Source organism: Gorilla gorilla, chromosome 10, assembly GCF_029281585.2.
Source record: "Gorilla gorilla gorilla isolate KB3781 chromosome 10, NHGRI_mGorGor1-v2.1_pri, whole genome shotgun sequence".
Taxonomy (NCBI): domain Eukaryota; kingdom Metazoa; phylum Chordata; class Mammalia; order Primates; family Hominidae; genus Gorilla; species Gorilla gorilla.
This window is the reverse complement of record NC_073234.2, coordinates 27046609-27064139: the sequence shown is the minus strand read 5'-3', so window position 1 is coordinate 27064139 and position 17531 is coordinate 27046609. Positions and strand designations below refer to the sequence as shown.

Here is a 17531-nt window from a genome sequence, read left to right as displayed (position 1 = left end):
CAACAAAGCAAGACCTCGTCTCCACAAAAAGTTTTTTAAAAAAGTAGCCAGGCGAGGTGGTGCACCTGTAGTCCTAGCTACTCCAGAGGCTGAGGCAGGAGGATCACTTGAGCCCAGGACTTTGAGGTTACGGTGAGCTATGATCACACCACTGTAGTTCAGCATGGGTGACACAGCAAGACCTTAAAGAAAAGAGGATAGAGCAGTTACAAAATGCACCACGGATCCAAGCCTTCAGATGTGCCATTTTTCCAAAACCTGTCGCAGGGACTTGGGTTATGAGTATCCAAAGAGGCCCAAAGAAAAAGAACTCACCTCTGTCCCTTTGGGTGCCTGGTCTGTGATCCCAGGTCAATACATGAAAATAATTAGCAAAACCACAGAGGTGAGCCAAGAGACACTACCATGAGGCTTACTCCAGCAGGAGTCTGATTTGATGGCCAAGGGCAGTTTGGGAAAGACAAATGGTCTGGAAATAACAACCAGCAATAAACTTGAGAGAAGTTTCCTTCCCTAGTCTGAGTTCTTTAAAGCAGTTAACAAAAGAGCTTAGCAAATTCCCACCATGTCCCCCATCTCCCTTTTTTTTTTTTTTGAGACAGAGTCTCACTCTGTCGCCCAGGCTGAAGTGTAGTGGCACAACCTCAGCTGACTGCAACCTCCACCTTCCAGGTTCAAGAGATTCTCCTGCCTCAGCCTCCCGAGTAGCTGGGATTACAGGCACCTACCACCACACCTGGCTAATTTTTGTAGTAGAGACAGGGTTTCACCATGTTGGCCAGGCTGGTCTTGAACTCCTGACCTCAGGTGATTCACCCGCCTCGGCCTCCCAAAGTGCTGGGATTACAGGCGTGAGCCACCACGCCCCACCCCATCTCCCTTTTTATGAAGTCTCCATAATACTTCCTCCTGTATACCCTAGTGCAGATCTACTTGTCCACATATTAGTCACTAGGCTTGAGAGCATACTTATTCTAAATTGTCTCTTTGATTTTTTTTGTTGATATATAATAGTTGTACATATTTTGGGGGTACATGTGACATTTTGATATCTGTGCAGATGTGTAGATCAGATCAGGGTAGCTGGCATATCTATTGCCTCAAACATTTTTCTTTTGTGTTAGGAACAGTACAATTCTTCTAGTTATTTTGAAATACACAATAAATTATTGTTAACTCTAATTTCCCTATTGTACTAATGAGTACTATAACACATTCCTTCTATCTAGCTGTATTTTTGTGCCCCTTCGCCAACTTCTCTTCATCCCTTGACCTTGATTCTTCATTAGAGACCCCGGCACTCTTCCAGGCCACACCTGCAGTGAGGTGGGCAGCTCTGGGCCCTCCCTCTTCCTTCCTCACCTCTTAGCAGTGCCAGAACTTCCCCTGCCACAACCCAGATTCACACTTTCACCAGGGAAACAAGAGAAAGTATTGGGGGAATGGTTAACTTCAGAGACAGGCTGTTCTCTGGGGTTCGATTTTTTAAATTACGAGCCTTACTTCTATCTGTAGCTCATTTTTTCCGGGAAATGCTTTAGAGTCAGCACGTCATCTTTGGTTATGGCAATCTTACGTATAGGGGACGTAAGTGAAGCAGGATTACTGACCTCATCAAAGAGATAAGTCCTAAGAAAGATAAAGTTACGCGGCCTGTCATAACCCAAGGGAGAAGGGACAGGGCAGCTGAGAAGAAAATCACAAACTTCCACTTGTGGTTTCCAGGAGGAGATCAGAGGGGCAGTTTCTCTCCAAACCTAAACTCTTGCTTCAAGAGTATTAAGTAGCCCACACTTATTGCATGGGGGGTAGGAGGGACAGGTGGGTAACATTTTCTCCACAATTCCTCAAAAAAGGGTTATTTTCCAGTCTATAGTTCATCTTCTCATTTGCCATGTACATACAAAGAATGACTTAGGATCGAATTTAGGTCCACAGCAAGAAGAATACAACTGCTGAAAAGAGACACTTCGGTCCCCTCACATCTGCTAGAGAGGAAGGTTTCCCCATGCCCCAAAGTAACAAACTTGGCCTTTTCAAACTCTTCTGTATAATTAAACTTCCATGAAGGGCCATCTACTCCCTGCTCTTGAAAGTGAACATTCACCAGCCCACAGCAAACAGTGTCTGTTCTGTGGTCAGACAGACATGGAACTGCCTGTTAAACAAAAGCAGACTAGAGAATTGATGCTCTCTTTCAAGTCTCACCCCAGTCACAAATAATAAGCAACTGTATGAAGGAGCAGATCCCTGAATAGGTTCAAATACTTGAGCGCTGAGTAATAATGCTAGTTAGACTCACTGTACAGTACTTCCAGACTTAGGTTTTTTCCTTTTCTTTCATCTCTGGAAACTTATTCAGAACCACATTAGCTATTCCTTCAAAATTCTGCTGTAAGATGCAAAAGGCATTTGCTATTATCATATAATTGCACTTGGCTCATCTCTCCTATTGTTGAGGCTTGTATTCAATTAAAGTTAAAATAAGAGCTTTTTTGAGCACTGAGTGACCCCAGCCCTGTGAACAACTCAATGGGATAGTGACAAGAGCACTGTGCAGGGAGTCAGCTGCCTCGGGAGGCCTAGATTTTAGTTCAGATGGCACCACCAACTAGCCACACGAGCTTGAGCAAGGCCATTAACATCCCTGGCCGGGGGCCGGGGACAGTGGCTCACGCCCGTAATCCCAGCACTTTCAGAGGCCGAGGCGGGAGGATCAATTGAAGTCGGGAGTTTGAGTCTACCCTGGCCACCATGGTGAAACCCTGTCTCTACCAAAAATACAAAAATTAGCCAGGTGAGTGGTGCACAGCTGTAATCTCAGCTACTCGGGAGGCTGAGGCAGCAGAATTGCTTGAACCTGGGAGGCAGAGGTTGCAGTGAGCTGAGATCTCGGCATTGCACTCCAGCCTGGGTGACAGAGCGAGACTCTGTCTCAAAAACAAAAACAAAAACAAACCATCCCCTGGCCTCTGTATTCTCAACTGTATAATGTGGGCACAGAACCAGAAAATCTCTAGCCTCTTCCAGATCCATGTGTTATGGAGGATGTATAAAGGAGGAGGAGAACTAACTTTTTAACAGTATAAAGCACTACATTGGGCAATGTACATATCCCAACAACCCTAAGAGACACACATTTTTATTACCACTTCAGATGAGTTAACAGGTTCATGATTAAGTAGCTTGAACAAGTTCAAGTTCAGGAACCAGGATTCATGGGTCTGTCTACTCCATTGTCTGTACTCTTCCCCTAGGAGAATCCACAGCATGGCAGTGAGGTAAAGCCCTTTTCTGAGCACCTTACAATCTCCTGAAGGGAAGTCAGCTTTACAGGTAAGAACCAAAGAACAACATAAGACAGAAGAAAATGCAAGTCAAAATCAAAAGACGTGGTGACTGGAACTACACTGTGGCAACACTAACACCATTGAGCACACTCACCAACTGGCACTCAGCAGGGCAACGCGTCCTTTTTGGGTCATTCAGGAAATGAAGTCGTTTTCCGTATATCTGACTCCCACATACAAAGGGAAAATACCCCCAGGGAGGCCATCAGGCCTCAAGAGCTTGCAGATGCATTGGCTACCTCTTTTGTGTCTTCATGGGGGAGTACTTTTCATAAATCATTCATCCACATAACTGAAGCTTAGCCTTTTAAAGCTTAACATTATTCCTATGCCAACCATTTTTGTTAGATATCTTTCCAAAATACATTGCATTCTTTCTTCACTTCTTAAATCTCATAACATGAACTCTGTCTTTCACTTGGAAGTCACAATGATGAACACTAATATGTCATGTGAATCTTCAAAAGGAAGCTATGCTTTCTGAATTCTTGCCTGCTTTTTCTCATTTTTCCTCTGCTATGGTCTTAGAGGAACATGGACCTAGGATGGAACGCTGATTCTGACTCTGGCTTGATCAGTTAGGAATGTGATCTCAGGCAAGCTCTTTAAAGGCCACAAGACTCAGTTTCCTCATTTGCTTCATGACAAATTTGGATAATGCTCTCTAAATCCCCTCATATTATCTCCATAACACATCTCTCTCTTTCTCTGTTTCTTTCCCTACATTTGCTCTGAAGACTCTCTTCATTAGAGTCATTCAAAATCAGAAATGTATAAAGTCAGATGGCCGAAATGCTCACTTCATTCCAGGAAATTAGAACAGGCGAGTTGGGTCAAGCCATCGAGATAGGAGTCAAAAAAAGATGATTCCTTTTGTTATAGGGGAAAATGAGGGAATATCTGAAATAGATTCCTGGAAATCACATAATATTAAAGATGTACATGAGAGATGGTTTAAGAAAAACAAAAATTTGTGTTTATGGATTGTGTGAAAACCTTTAAAAGGAAAAAAAAAAAAGTTGTATAAGGAGAAGCAACTGACTAGGAAGTAAAAAGCAGGCAAAGAAGGTGTCTAGCCCGAGGCCGGGCAGGATGAGGACACAATCTCTCAGATTTCCAACTGCTTCATGAAGAAGCCATTAAGCACCGGAGGATGCAAGAGAAAAACAGAAGGAAAAGAAAGGCATCTGAGAAAAACAACAAGGGCCCAAAATGAAACCCATCAGAAGACAAAATTTCACCAGAGGACATTAGAGACTGGGGTAAATATGGAAAACTTAGACATTCATTCCACAGTGGGTGGTGGCTTTGTGTGACCATCTGGTTGTCCCCGCTACTTGTGTAATGGCTAGGAAGACCCATCTTCAGAAGAGACCAGGAAGCAGAGGAAATTCAGAACCTCTGCAAGCACTTCTGCCAGCTCTATTCCTGCCTCTCATCTCAGCTTATGTAACAATCCACCAGCCACCCGTCACTTCAAGTTTCCTAATTTTCTTCGCAAAAATGGCTGCACTTTGGAATGCCCTCATAGAAAATACTTTGGAATTAGAGTCCCACAGTAGAGATTCTGGCCTTAGCTTTGCCACTTACAGCCTGCGAGGTCTTAGGCCAATACATCACTTAACCTCTCTGGGCTTCAGTTTCCTCATTTGTAGAATGGAGAGAAAAACTGCATCCCCAGAGAGCTATGAAGAATAAATGAGATAATGTATATAATGTATATAAAACAGCACAAGGACCAGCATGCAGTAGCATTCAATAAATGATGCCGGTGATGATGATGGAGGAGGAAGAAGAAGAGGAGGAGGAAGAGGAAGAAGGAAAAGGAGAAGAAGAAAGTGTTTTGTAATAAATCACTATATAGCTGTAAGCTACAACTGGTTGTTGTAGAGCAACGGCCACTAAAACAGCAGACGAACACCTTTAATTACAGAGAATTTACAAAGTTTCAGAAATGCAAGCATTCTACAGTTTCCTGTAAGCGAAATCCATAGGGCTGAGTGAGCAGTTATGCTCATCTGAGAGTCCACACTTATCATGGGGCAATACCTTTTCTAATCAAGCCCCTCGCCCACACTCTGGGAATTCCAGATCATTTAGACAACGACCAGACTGAACTCTGTATTTTTACTAAGAAGAAAAGGTTATCAAACAAATTAACAGAGCAAATAAAATGTGTGGTAATATTTTGACACTAAAGGAACAGTTCCAAGCACATGGTAGCACTAGTTTCTACCCAATGCATAATGTGGAACACATTTTTGCCTATTCATTGGAGTGTTCCCTGAGATGCCCCAGTAAGCAACACTTTTATTAGTTTGGTTCCTGTATGTTCGGAAAATCAATAAAAATGTGTTTGTTTTTTAATAGGCTATAATTCTAACTTTTTACTAATTTAGTCTAGTCTTTCTGTCCCCAAATACTAGGTTTGGCAGTGAACAGTCTTTAAGCTGGGTCCCTTTTGGCGTGGGAACCCTGAGTAAATGCACACTCATTCTATTCAACAAATACACACGGAGATTGGTTCCCAACACACATCTAACAACAAATATGGAAGTGGTGGACCCTTACCTGAAAACAAGCTCCAGGATTGTCTCTAAAGCAGTATTCACATAGAACAAACATGTCATTTCTATATGGCACACCCTACAGGGCTTCATCTGACACTGAATCACTCGGCTGGGAGATCCACACCAAAGGGCAAGTTTTAAAAATTGGTGAAAAAAATGAAACTGCTGTGTGAGTTACTCTCAGCAACCCTGTGCCCCCACCTTGCCCCCAGCTCTTTCCTGGTGTGCACAAATACAGCTGCACTCAGAGGAGCAGAATGTGACTTAGCTCTACCTGCCTCTGATGCTCACATCTGGGGTATTTTTTGCCCTTGACTTACTTATCCTGAGCAGGATAGCTACTTCTCCAGGGCCAGCTGCCACATTTTTAGCTTTGACTGTTTGAAACAGGGAGCTTACTACACAGAAATTAAAGTATAAATAGGATTGTCTGACCCTTGATAAAAGAGCCTACGGCCCACCCAAGGATTCCTCAAAGGAGTCCTAACAGCAGATAGGGGGCCTTCAGCCCAAAACAGAACTTGCAGGCCTTTGTGCACTGTAAAAAAAAAAAAAAAAAAAAAAAAAAAAAAAATATATATATATATATATATATATATATATATATATATATAGCTGCAAATAGTGGTGCCAATACAAGTCCGTCAGGCCCTTCTTCTCTCATCCCCTCCCTCCTACTACTTCCTCTTCTCACACCTGACCAGACCCCAGTGGCCCATTTCTACCCCCACATACCATCTTCCTTGGCACATACCCCCGTGCCCTCAGACCAGCTGGCTTGTGATTAAAATGGACCAAGCTAGGAAGTGCCAGAGAGAGTGAAGCCTATTATATCGAGTTTCCTTGGCCTTTTATAGGGACACACCATGAACCCAGAGAATGCAGTGGCCTAAGAACCTGCAGGCCTGTGTCCTCCAAACCTGGCTCACTCACCCATGGGTTGAAGCAAACCCCTTAGCTCTCTGGATCCCCTCCCTATAAAAAATAGAGGAGGTTGTCCCAGGGGATCTCTAAGGTCTCTCAAACTCTGAATGTTTGAAAGTTCCCTGATTCTATTGTCAGAAAAACTGGGGGGCACTTAGAAGCCTGCTAATCTGAACCTGTTAAAGCAATTCCTTAAGCCCCTTTGTTGTACCTTTTCCTCAATTTCCTTCTTTGTTATTTTTGACACAAAAGCAGTTTTTGAGAATTTTATCAAAATAATAAAACATTACGCTGGACGCAGTGGCTCACACCTGTAATCTCAGCACTCTGGGAGGCTGAGGCGGGCAGATCACTTGAGGTCAGGAGTTCAAGACCAGCCTGGCCAACATGGTGAAACCCCCATCTCTACCAAAAGCACAAAAATTAGCTGGGCATGGTGGCGGGCGCCTGTAATCCCAACTACTTGGGAGGCTGAGGCAGGAGAATTGCTTGAACCCAGGAGGTAGAGGTTGCAGTGAGCCAAGATCGCACCACTGAACTCCAGTCTGGCGACACAGCGAGACTCTGTCTCCAAAAAAAATTATAAAACATTATTGTATCAAAATTCTATTAATAAGAATTTGAGGACAGACCCCCCAGGAGTGCTCTAGCCCTCTCTAAGGCTGTAGTGGGCCCTACTGAGTGCTTTCTGCAAGCAAGCCAGTGGATGAAAGTGTTACGTCACCCTGAGGTTACACGCAGACAGAAAGAGGAAAGGGGCCTGGCCTCCTCCCACCTCTCACTTCATTCACATCAGCAAACATTACTGAGAAATATTTCTATGCCAGCTGCCAAGCTAACTACTAGGACACCAAGATAATCATCACTAAACCCAAGGAGCCCAGAGTCCAGAAGGGGAGCTCGAAAGAGTCTCCCAGTTAGTAGCAAAATTTTAAAAACCAGATTTCCTTCTGCTATGAAAGCTGACTGATAAGGACAGCAGGGAAGGAGAGGACTAGAGACACTGTGTGACTCGTTTTTGGATTCTGGTTAGTCCTGGCCCACTAACAAGCTGTGCCAAGCCTGACAAGGGACCGTGTCTGCTAGGCCACAACCACCTTCCGCTGCAACTTGGTCAAACTTAGAACTGAAGAGGTGACTTGAAGGTGAAGGCTGATGATGGAAAAGACAGCCTCTTCCTTCTTCCTGTGACCAGCACAGTCAGCCATGCAATCCTCTTTAAAATAATTTGACTTTTTATAGAGAGTTGATCCTTTCCTTCCATTTAAATGACCCCAAATGGTCAGGAATTGAAGCATTTGAACTTCCATGACAACAGTGCCACAACCTTCAAGCGTTGTAGGACAGACCCCCCCAGGTGTGCTCGAGCACTCCTGCTTTCTGCAAGTCGCGTGTAGAGAAACAATAAGGCTCAGTGAGAGTTTCAGTGACCTTGGAGTAGTCAACCTCTCTTCTACCGTAAAAAGTGTGTGTCTGATATTAACTTCCCCAGGTGATGGGAGCAAACTTATACAGTGCAAAAGAAACAGAAAAGCCCTTATCAGGCATTCATTGCGAGCAGCCACCACATGAGCCAACTTTACAAAGGCGTCACTGATTGACCAATTCAGAAACTTTCACCTTGGAAACTCCACCCAAATCGAACACTACTCTTTTCTAGCAGAGCAGGCACTGCTCAGAAATAAACAAAGTACTTCCCTCTGTGGCTGCATCTCACCAGCCGCTGAGGAACTGTCTGCCTGCTGACCCGCTACTTGTAAGGAATGAAAGCAAGTGAGGACGGTTTCAGGAGTGGAGAGGAGGACTGGGAAAAACCTCTCCACAGTGAGAGCCTTTTGTGTCACAGGAGTTCGGTATATCAGGTTCATCAGCTCATCCTTGAAAACCTCCGACATTCGTTCGTCACTACACAGAAAAGCATATTGTTTACTGGACTCTAGAAGCAAGCAACTTGCTTGTGGGTTACCAGCAAACATTTTTTATTATGCAGTCACCGTACCACATCCCAAGGACTAAATGAAACGCAGCACGCATCACCAGAACATTTCAGATGACCTGGAATAATCCCAGTCCTTGATCTCTAGTGATTATTATTGGAACACTGAATTAAACAAACTCCATGGAAAGATACTCTTCACATACGTTCACCTAGACACATGCAGTCTAAGCAAATACATACTGGTTCCATAAAGAACAATCCAAAATAAAAGTGATTCTTTCCTTTCTGGTAAAGAACATTAAATCTATTTTAATTACATAGAAGTACACAGTAATGAAAAGAGGCACCCTGAAAGAACTGAGTTGTAAGCAATAAGGAAAAAAATGATATGCAAATTACAGACAATTTTCATGTTGCATTTAAGAACGCGTTTTGCCTGGGATTGGTTCTGTATGTGAGTAAGGCAAGGGGCTGTTGTACTCTTTTTCCGACTGGAGCACAATGAAACAAACCACTCAGTAGCAGTCTGCAGCCAGCACACCACCATAAGCCCATCAGAACGGTGGGGATGCAGTTTAGAAGAGGATCAAGAAACGTCACAGAAAGCATTGTTTTTTGTTGTTTTTGCCCTAAAGTTACTGATCTGTAGTTGATCCAGATTTTCCTGATGTCGGGTTTATTGCCACTGAGCCAAATACAATTTATTTATTGAATATCCTACTATTTAGTTACCTCTGTTATGAAGCGTCAAATAAATTAGATTATCTATACCGCAGGATTTTCCTGAACTCTGTGTAGAATCTAATTTATACCGCAAAAGAAACTGGTTTTGAAGTATTATTATCAAAGTACCTTAAGTTCTTTAGTGTGGCACGCCCCATGCCCACAGACATACTGCTACCTCCAGTTATGTACAAACACAAAAGCCTAAAAGTTCCATTAGGCATTTTTGTGAGGCAAAAACAAAGAAGCCCAAAACACCTTTTGATTTCACATTAGCCTATCCTCAAACCCATGAATATCTTTTCTGATAAGAAACACCAAAATGTGATTCTAATTATAAAAAACCTAGTAAGCACGTATGATGAACTACTGCGTTTCCCCTACACAGACTCTAATTGAAAGGCAGTGTTAAACCAGGAAGGGTTTTTCTAACTCCCCACAGAGGAAGAAAACAGGTTATTTGTTCATTGTTGCTGTAGTGTCCATTCAGTGAACACACATTAAATAGGCCAAACCAAAAACAAACTTCAGCAGCTTCAGCCTCTCACAAGAGCGGAAGGCTTTCTACCTGGGTACTGGTGGAACAGTGAAATGAATAAAGTGTACAATAAATGCAGCGATGGGAAAAATAACACGGGTAGATGGATAAATCATCCTGCCTCCCAATGGTGGCAAACTTTACAACAACTTTTTAGAAGCAACAAACCGCAACACCACAGTCTTTACAGATATATAGACATGCATACACACAACTACTGGGTAGCCCAGCAGTGTGTTTACAAACATCTACCGCCCTGCATTTACAGAGTGCTGCTTAGATAGCCTCTCTGCACTGTCAAACACAGAAGGTCATTTTGCCTGGTTGCTTAGTTCTTCCTCTCCCTGCATCACAGGAGTTTTCTACTTTGGGATTGCTCAACTTTCATATGGATCGGAGTAAAATAACTATTCAGCAACTTTATTCACCTTGGTTTTAAAAAAAAAATTCATTGTGCAATGCCTAGGAAAAGCTGACACCAGGACTGTCTCTCCGACAGCGCTTGCAATTACAATCAGACGAGGGGGAAAAAAATCCTGTCTGATCAGACCCAGAGAGTCCTTTAAAAAAATAAAAAGATTCTATCGCAGTGGAAACTGAAGAACTTTTTTTCTAAGACGACCACCCCTCGGGAACAAAAGTTATATTTCAGTCACATGTTGGGTGTAGGAATAGGGAGCAGGTTTTTTTTTTTTTTTTTTTTTAAGCGCACTAATTACGGGGGTGTTTTACGGTTCTGGAGACAATCCGGGTTGCTCTGACCAATTGTGACCGGCATTTCATTGTCAAAAAGCAAGGGGGTGGGGGCCGAGGAGCCGGCAGGGGCTCGGCGTGGGGGAGTAGCAAGGTTACGCTAAAGGGTACAGCAGCCGCCGCGAGCTGCATCTCCTTCCCTCGCGCCCCAAATAATTTCCTGCGAACAGAGCAACTGCAACAGCCCGCTCTGAGGAGCCCAGCACGACTGCCCTGGCCGGTGCAGCTCAGGGTTTCCACCACATAGAAGGAGGGGAGATTTTTACCTTAATGCTACACTGAGCAGGAGTCTCAGACATGTCTCACAGCGAGAGAGATCAGGAAGTTCTCAGGTTTTTTCCACTTTCCTTTCCTCTCCCCAACCCAGAAAGGCTCCACGGCCAGCCAGACGCGATCATTTAAGAAGTTTCTTCCAGCATCTCTCCCGGCAGCCGCCCCGGGGGTCTCGAGCGCGCGGGGCGGGGCGGGGCGGCCGGCGGAGTTGGGCGCGCGGGGCGGCGGGGGCGTGGGAGCCGGGCCCGAGCGCGGCGGCGGGGTCTGCAGGTCGCGGCGCGGCGCGGGGACCCGGGACGCAGCCCGGCCAGCCTCCCGGTCTCTCCTCCCACCCGCAGCCGGCGCCCCCGCCCCCCGCCCTCCCGCGGCTCTCCCTCGCTCTCTCGAATGTTTTCCTTCCTGGAAGAGAGAAACTGAAAGGCAGAACTGAGAAAGCTCTTTGCTCATTGATCTTGAGAGTTTCAGTGCAGAAACTGACGTGAATTCCCAGCACTGAGCTCTGCCTCTTAAAGGAGCCACCAGGAAATAAAAGCTCGGGTTACAGCCCGGCATCGGGGAAATAAAAGCTGCGCGGGGGAGGGGCGGCCGCGGGGGCGCGGGCGGAGGAAACCCGGGTAGCGGGGCCGCGTGGGGCCGCGGCTGCGAGCGGGGCGAGCGGCGCAGCCCCCCAGGCCGGCCCCCGGTGCGGGCGCCCGCCCTCCACGCCGCGAGACCTCCCGCTGGCCGAGCCAATTTCCGGGCTTAAGGAAGACACCTTTAAAAAACGTTACATTGTGGCCCCAGACACCACAAAACAGGTTTTATTAAACTCCTCCCACCTCCCCTGGCTCCGTCTCTTGGATACATCGATGTGCACAAGGGTTTTGAAACGTTTCACTAAGCGCAGATGCAACGAAAGTAATTATCTATGAAGGGCCATTCCGGTTAGGACGCGGAATCCGAAGGAGGAAATAAAACAATAGCCTTTGTTCTGCTTCTCGACCGCTGCCTCTTTAAGAGAATCCACCAGGAAATGGGAGATCGGGTTACAGCCTGCACACGGGGAAATGTGGGGAGAGCGGGCGCCCGAGCGCGACGCCGGAGACAAAGCCGGGGCGGCCGCGCCGCAGACGCTGGGGGACCGCCGGGCGGGGGGATTCCCGGGGAAGGTGGGCGCCCCGGAAAGAGGTGGTGCCACGCGCCCGCTCGGGGATGCGGCGGCCGCGGGCGCTTCCCGAGCCGAGCACGCGCTCCGGGAAGGGAAGGCTGCAGGGCAGTTATCAAAGGCAGCTGAGTTCCTTTTCCTGACCTCCCCCTCCTGTTTCGAAATCCACTGCCCTTTTAAAGAAATAGCGGCCGCTACCAACCGAAATAGGTGACTCGACTACAAAGTTGGCAGGACGTGTTCCTGCAGATAATACCCCTCCCCAGGACCGCTTCTCTGAAACCGTCATTGGCCGGTTGATTGGATGGCCCTGGGATCCTGCAGGGGGAGGAATATTTGGTTGGAAAAGCAGTTGAGGGGGGTTAAGGCCGTTGGGGCTGAAGGGTCTAGCCCTGAGCACAAGTGATCTGATCACTGTATTATTTTTATTATTATTTACACTCTCTTAAATTGTCCTAAAGTGTCCACCACAAAAAACTGAGAACATTATCATTATACTTAAATTCTAACCTTGTTAGCACATATTGGGGGTTTAATATGTGGATGTGTAATGTAAAAGGAAATTTGTTATAATTTCTTAATAGAGTAATATATTAAATATGGTATAAATATGTATATACGCATATATACCCATATATGTTACCTGCACCGGACCAGGACACATTTCCCCGAGTCTCCCCACCCTACAGATTTTTCCTACCCACTTTCCTTCACCTCTTCACATTATCAAATGTGTTCAGACTTGTACACACAATATTTTTGTTCACACATTGATCAGATCATTCCGAACGAGGCTAGGGTGGGAAAGAGTGCTGTTGCTGGGATGGTGGGAACTGGTGGTTGTGAGCCTCCAGGAACCTGAACAGGTTTTGTCAACTGGTAGTCCTGCCCTCTCTCCAAGAGATCTCTGTCTTGTCCACACCGACTCCTCTGCTTTTGACCACCCCCTTCTCCCCTTTAACATTTTCTGTATTCTTTTGTTTTTTTTTTTTTTTTTTTTTTTTTTTAAGACGGAGTCTTGCTCTGTCGCCCAGGCTGGAGTGCAGTGGTACGATATGGGCTCACTGGAAGCTCCGCCTCCCGGGTTCACGCCATTCTCCTGCCTCAGCCTCCCGAGTAGCTGGGACTACAGGCGCCCGCCACCGCGCCCGGCTAATTTTTTTTTGTATTTTTAGTAGAGACGGGGTTTCACCGTGGTCTCAATCTCCTGACCTCGTGATCCACCCGCCTCGGCCTCCCAAAGTGCTGGGATTACAGGCGTGAGCCACCGCGCCCGGCCTCTTTTGCTTTTCTTAATTGATGTTGCAGACATTGGTTCAGATGTCCCATTGCTAGGTTATGTCTTCCACATCACTTAGCAATGTGATCCCTGACAACACAGTCACTAAGCTTCTGTAAAATGGGGAGAAATAGTACCTAGCTCATAAGATTATCTTATTAAATAAGAAAATATATACAAATGCCTCCTTAGCAGAGAGCTGCACAATATATGTGCTCAATTCAAGTTGGCTACAATTATTATTTAACCCCAGGACTAAATTAGTTCTCGACTTTTCTTCCTAACTCCTCCTCAACGTCTACAAGTGATTCATAGTAGTAGTAGTTTGAAGTAGAATGTTTGTGGTTCCAAAGCAAAAAACATAGTTGACAACTGTAGCAAAAACAACATTTAGACCAGGGGTTGCCAGTCTCTGTAAAGGGCCCAGCTGTAAATGCCTTAGTCTTTGTGGGCCAAGAGACAAAATTGAGAATGTCAGGTAGATACTTATATAACATGAAGAAACAAAAGTCCACAGTTTTTTATTTTGTCAATTCAAAGTGTAATAATAGCAATTTTAATACAGGTATAATAATGAAAGGCATGGAATTCTTTTGGGGGGAAAGTAACATTTCACTTGGTGTTCAAAGTGTTCTCTCATAAAAATTGACTGCAGATGTTCAACTATTAATGCTGATTTTTTATGAGATTTTATGTACTTCATTTTTGAAATGTCTTTCTACCCAGACAGATACCGCCAAATACTGATACCAACCCATGAGCACATGATTTTACTTGAGTGTATTCATTGCTTAGAAGGCATTTCTAAAATTCTATTAGAATTCTATAAATTCTCTTGATATTTCCCCTTTAGCATGCCATTACATTGCAGATTAATCACTTCCAGTTGAAGGTTAAATGGAAGCTTCTCAGTTGCACAGTTAAGTAAATTTTAAATATGAAAATTTCCTTTGCACTTGCCTTGAAATTCAGAAAACACTGTTGGTACTGTAGTTTGAGTTCAGAAAAACATAACTGCTGCAAATTTGTGTTGGAATGGAGATCTTGCTTCTTGTTTTAACTTTTGACAGCATGAGAAGTGTGTAAAACAGCTTGACATTATTTGTGATTCAAACAATGTTAGTTGTGTCAAAATGATTTTACTGCAGTTTAAGTTTTGCATATAAGCTCTATTTTGCCTTGTAGTTTTAGGTTAAATTCATAAAGAAACATTATCGAGTCTGTAGTAAAAGCTTATTTGCAGAGCCATTCAGTGTGTTCAATAACAGTGGTTGAGGGAAGTTCTTCTCATTCATTCATTTCCATTTGTCGCTTGTTTCTCTGTTCCTTGTTTTCTGAGAACTTTTGGGTAAATTGGATTTTTTTCTTTCATATTCCATTTAAATTACTAGATTGTCTTTTTAGATTTTCTTCTTTATGTTAAATATGGTGGTTGCTTTAGAAATTACAATTTGCGTATGTTATTATCACAGGCTACCTTTAAATAATATTATTCTATTTTATGAATCTGTAAGAAAGTTACAATGTAATTCCATTTATCCCTCTCCCATCCTCTGTATTGTTGTGTTATATTTTACTTCTATATGTTATAAAATTCATTTTACATTGTATTTTTATGGTATTTAGAAATTTGTAAATATATGCATATAATGAATGTATTAAAGTATGTCTCTTTTTAATTTGCCCAGATATTTATCCTTTCTAGTACTTTTTTATTCCTTTTTGCAGATCTGGTTTTCCATCTGGTATCTTCCCTTTGGCCTCAAGAACTTCACTCAGCATAGCCTGTGTGCTGTTTGTTGGAGAAGTCTCTCAGCTTTTGTCTGCCTCTAAATGTCTTTATTTCATGTTCACTTTTGAAGGGTATTTTTACTGTATGTAAAATTTTATGTTGACATTTTCTTTTCTTTCAGCACTTTAAACATGTCATTCCTCTTCTGACTTCATATTTTGCTAAAAAATCACTTGTAGTACATATTTTGGTGCCCCTGTGTACAGTGTACACTTTTTTCTGTAGCTGCTTTTAAGATCTGCTCTTTAAATTAGGTTTTCAGAATTTTGACTATGATGTACACACAGGAGTGGTTTTCTTTGCATTTATCATTTATTCTCCTTGATGTCAGCTGCAGTTATTGGAGCTGTGGGTTGGTATCTTTCATTAGTTTTAGAAAATTGTCATTTATTATCTGTTTGAATATTTTTACACCCATTCTGTTTGTTTCCTTTTTTTATTCTTAATACAAGTATTAGACCATATATTATTGTTCCATGTATCTCAAATACTCTGTTTTATTTCCTTGTCTTTTTTTTTTTTTTTTTTGAGATCAGCTCAGGCTGGTCTCGAACTCCTGTTCTCAAGCAATCCTCCTGTCTTAGCTTTCAAAGTGAGATTACAGTGCTAGCCACCACACCTGGCTTGTTTCAATTTGAATGCTTTCTACTTATTTCTTTCTAAGTTTCCTTCCTCTGATTTTTTCCAATTTACCGTTAAGCCTATGTAATTCATTATTTACTTTCTTGCTCTGTCTCCCAGGCTGCAGTGCAATGGCAGTCTCAGCTCACTGCAAGCTCCACCTCCTGGGTTCACGCCATTCTCCTGCCTCAGCCTCCGGAGTAGCTGGGACTGCCACCATGCCCAACTAATTTTTTAATATTTTTTAGTAGAGACGGGGTTTCACCCTGTTAGCCAGGACCATCTTGATCTCCTGACCTCGTGATCCACCCGCCTTGGCCTCCCAAAGTGCTGGGACTACAGGAGTGTTCCACTGTGCCCGGCCTGATGGTTTCCTTTTTTGACTACAGATCATATTTTCTTTTTTTGTTTTTTGAAATGGAGTCTTGCTCTGTCGCCCAGGCTGGAGTGCAGTGTCATGATCTCGGCTCACTGCAAGCTCCACCTCCCGGGTTCACACCATTTTCCTGCCTCAGCCTCCCTAGTAGCTGGGACTATAGGTGCCTACAACCACGCCCGGCTAATTTTTTTTTTTTTTTTTTTGTATTTTTAGTGGAGATGGGGTTTCACCGCGTTAGCCAGGATGGTCTCGATCTCCTGACCTCATGATCCGCCTGCCTTGGCCTCCCAAAGTGCTGGGATTACAGGTGTGAGCCACCGCACCTGGCCCATATTTTCTTTTTTTATATGTATCTGTGTGTTTCTATATTTTTTGACTGTGTGCTGGACATTTTTATGTAAAAATACAGTAGACAATGAATTAAATTTAAAAATTAAAAATTAAATTTAAAAAATTTCTTCCAAGAAGGAAGTTGGGGCTCAGTTGATATGATCTGGAGTTGGGCTGGGTTTGGGCTTTGATTCAACTTTAGTTTGATTCAATTTACTACAGGCTTCAAATATTTTGAAGGCAGGATTAGAACTTTTCCTATAAGCAAATATTGTCTTAGAGTTGTTATTCTCACCTTTTCTGCCCTGGTTAGTGTCCTCCCTAGCTTCAGGTCTTACGGGAAGATCTTTCTGCTCCTGCTCTCCCCTCCCCGCACCAGTCTTTCTTAGCTGACAGCCTGGAGTGCTGGGGATTTTCTTTCAGCTCTCTTGCCCCTCTACAAGTCTTTCTTAGCTGAAACCCCAATGTGTCTCTGAAAGTTTTAATAACTCTTTATTGCCCTTGTTTTTGTGGTCCTACCCCAGGAGTTAGTGAATATCAATGAGAAATAATTGCGAGGTAGTATGGTTTTGCTCTGTGCCTGTGGCTCCTGTGTATTCTAACCTGTCGCATCAGCCACACACTTTAAAATATGTTGAAAGTTAGGCTGCTTTCTCCTTACCATTAATTATGGTGATTCCTCTTCTTTCCACTTCAGTCAGGGATGAGAACTGTAGCTCTTTCCGCTCAATTGAATGATTGTCCCTTTCTGAAGTTTAGTTCACCTATGTTTCTTTGGGCTTTCATATCTCCGATTTTTTTAAACTATAATTATTTAGATTATCTGGTTTGTTTTGGGTGTTAGAGAGTGAATTACGATCTCTTAAGACTTTCTACACACAAACCTGTATGATTAGACAAACCTGTATGTCTAATC

The 17531-nt window shown here is 43.7% G+C and overlaps 1 protein-coding gene across 6 annotated transcripts in view; it reads right to left on the bottom strand.

Moving 5' to 3' along the window:
• Positions 1-17531, bottom strand: part of ETV6 (ETS variant transcription factor 6) — a 279774-nt gene that overhangs the window by 231409 nt on the left and 30834 nt on the right. Inside the window, exon 1 of one of the 6 annotated variants that reach the window (XM_063694591.1) lies at positions 11064-12289. The exons of 1 other annotated variant lie outside the window; for it this stretch is intronic. In XM_063694591.1, coding sequence (XP_063550661.1) covers positions 11064-11096 — 33 coding nt within the window. In that variant the 5' untranslated portion in view covers positions 11097-12289. Of the gene's footprint in view, positions 1-11063; positions 12290-17531 lie in introns of those variants that run through there. 4 more of the 6 variants (XM_063694590.1, XM_055358694.2, XM_004052739.5 and 1 more) reach the window with 4 other exon arrangements.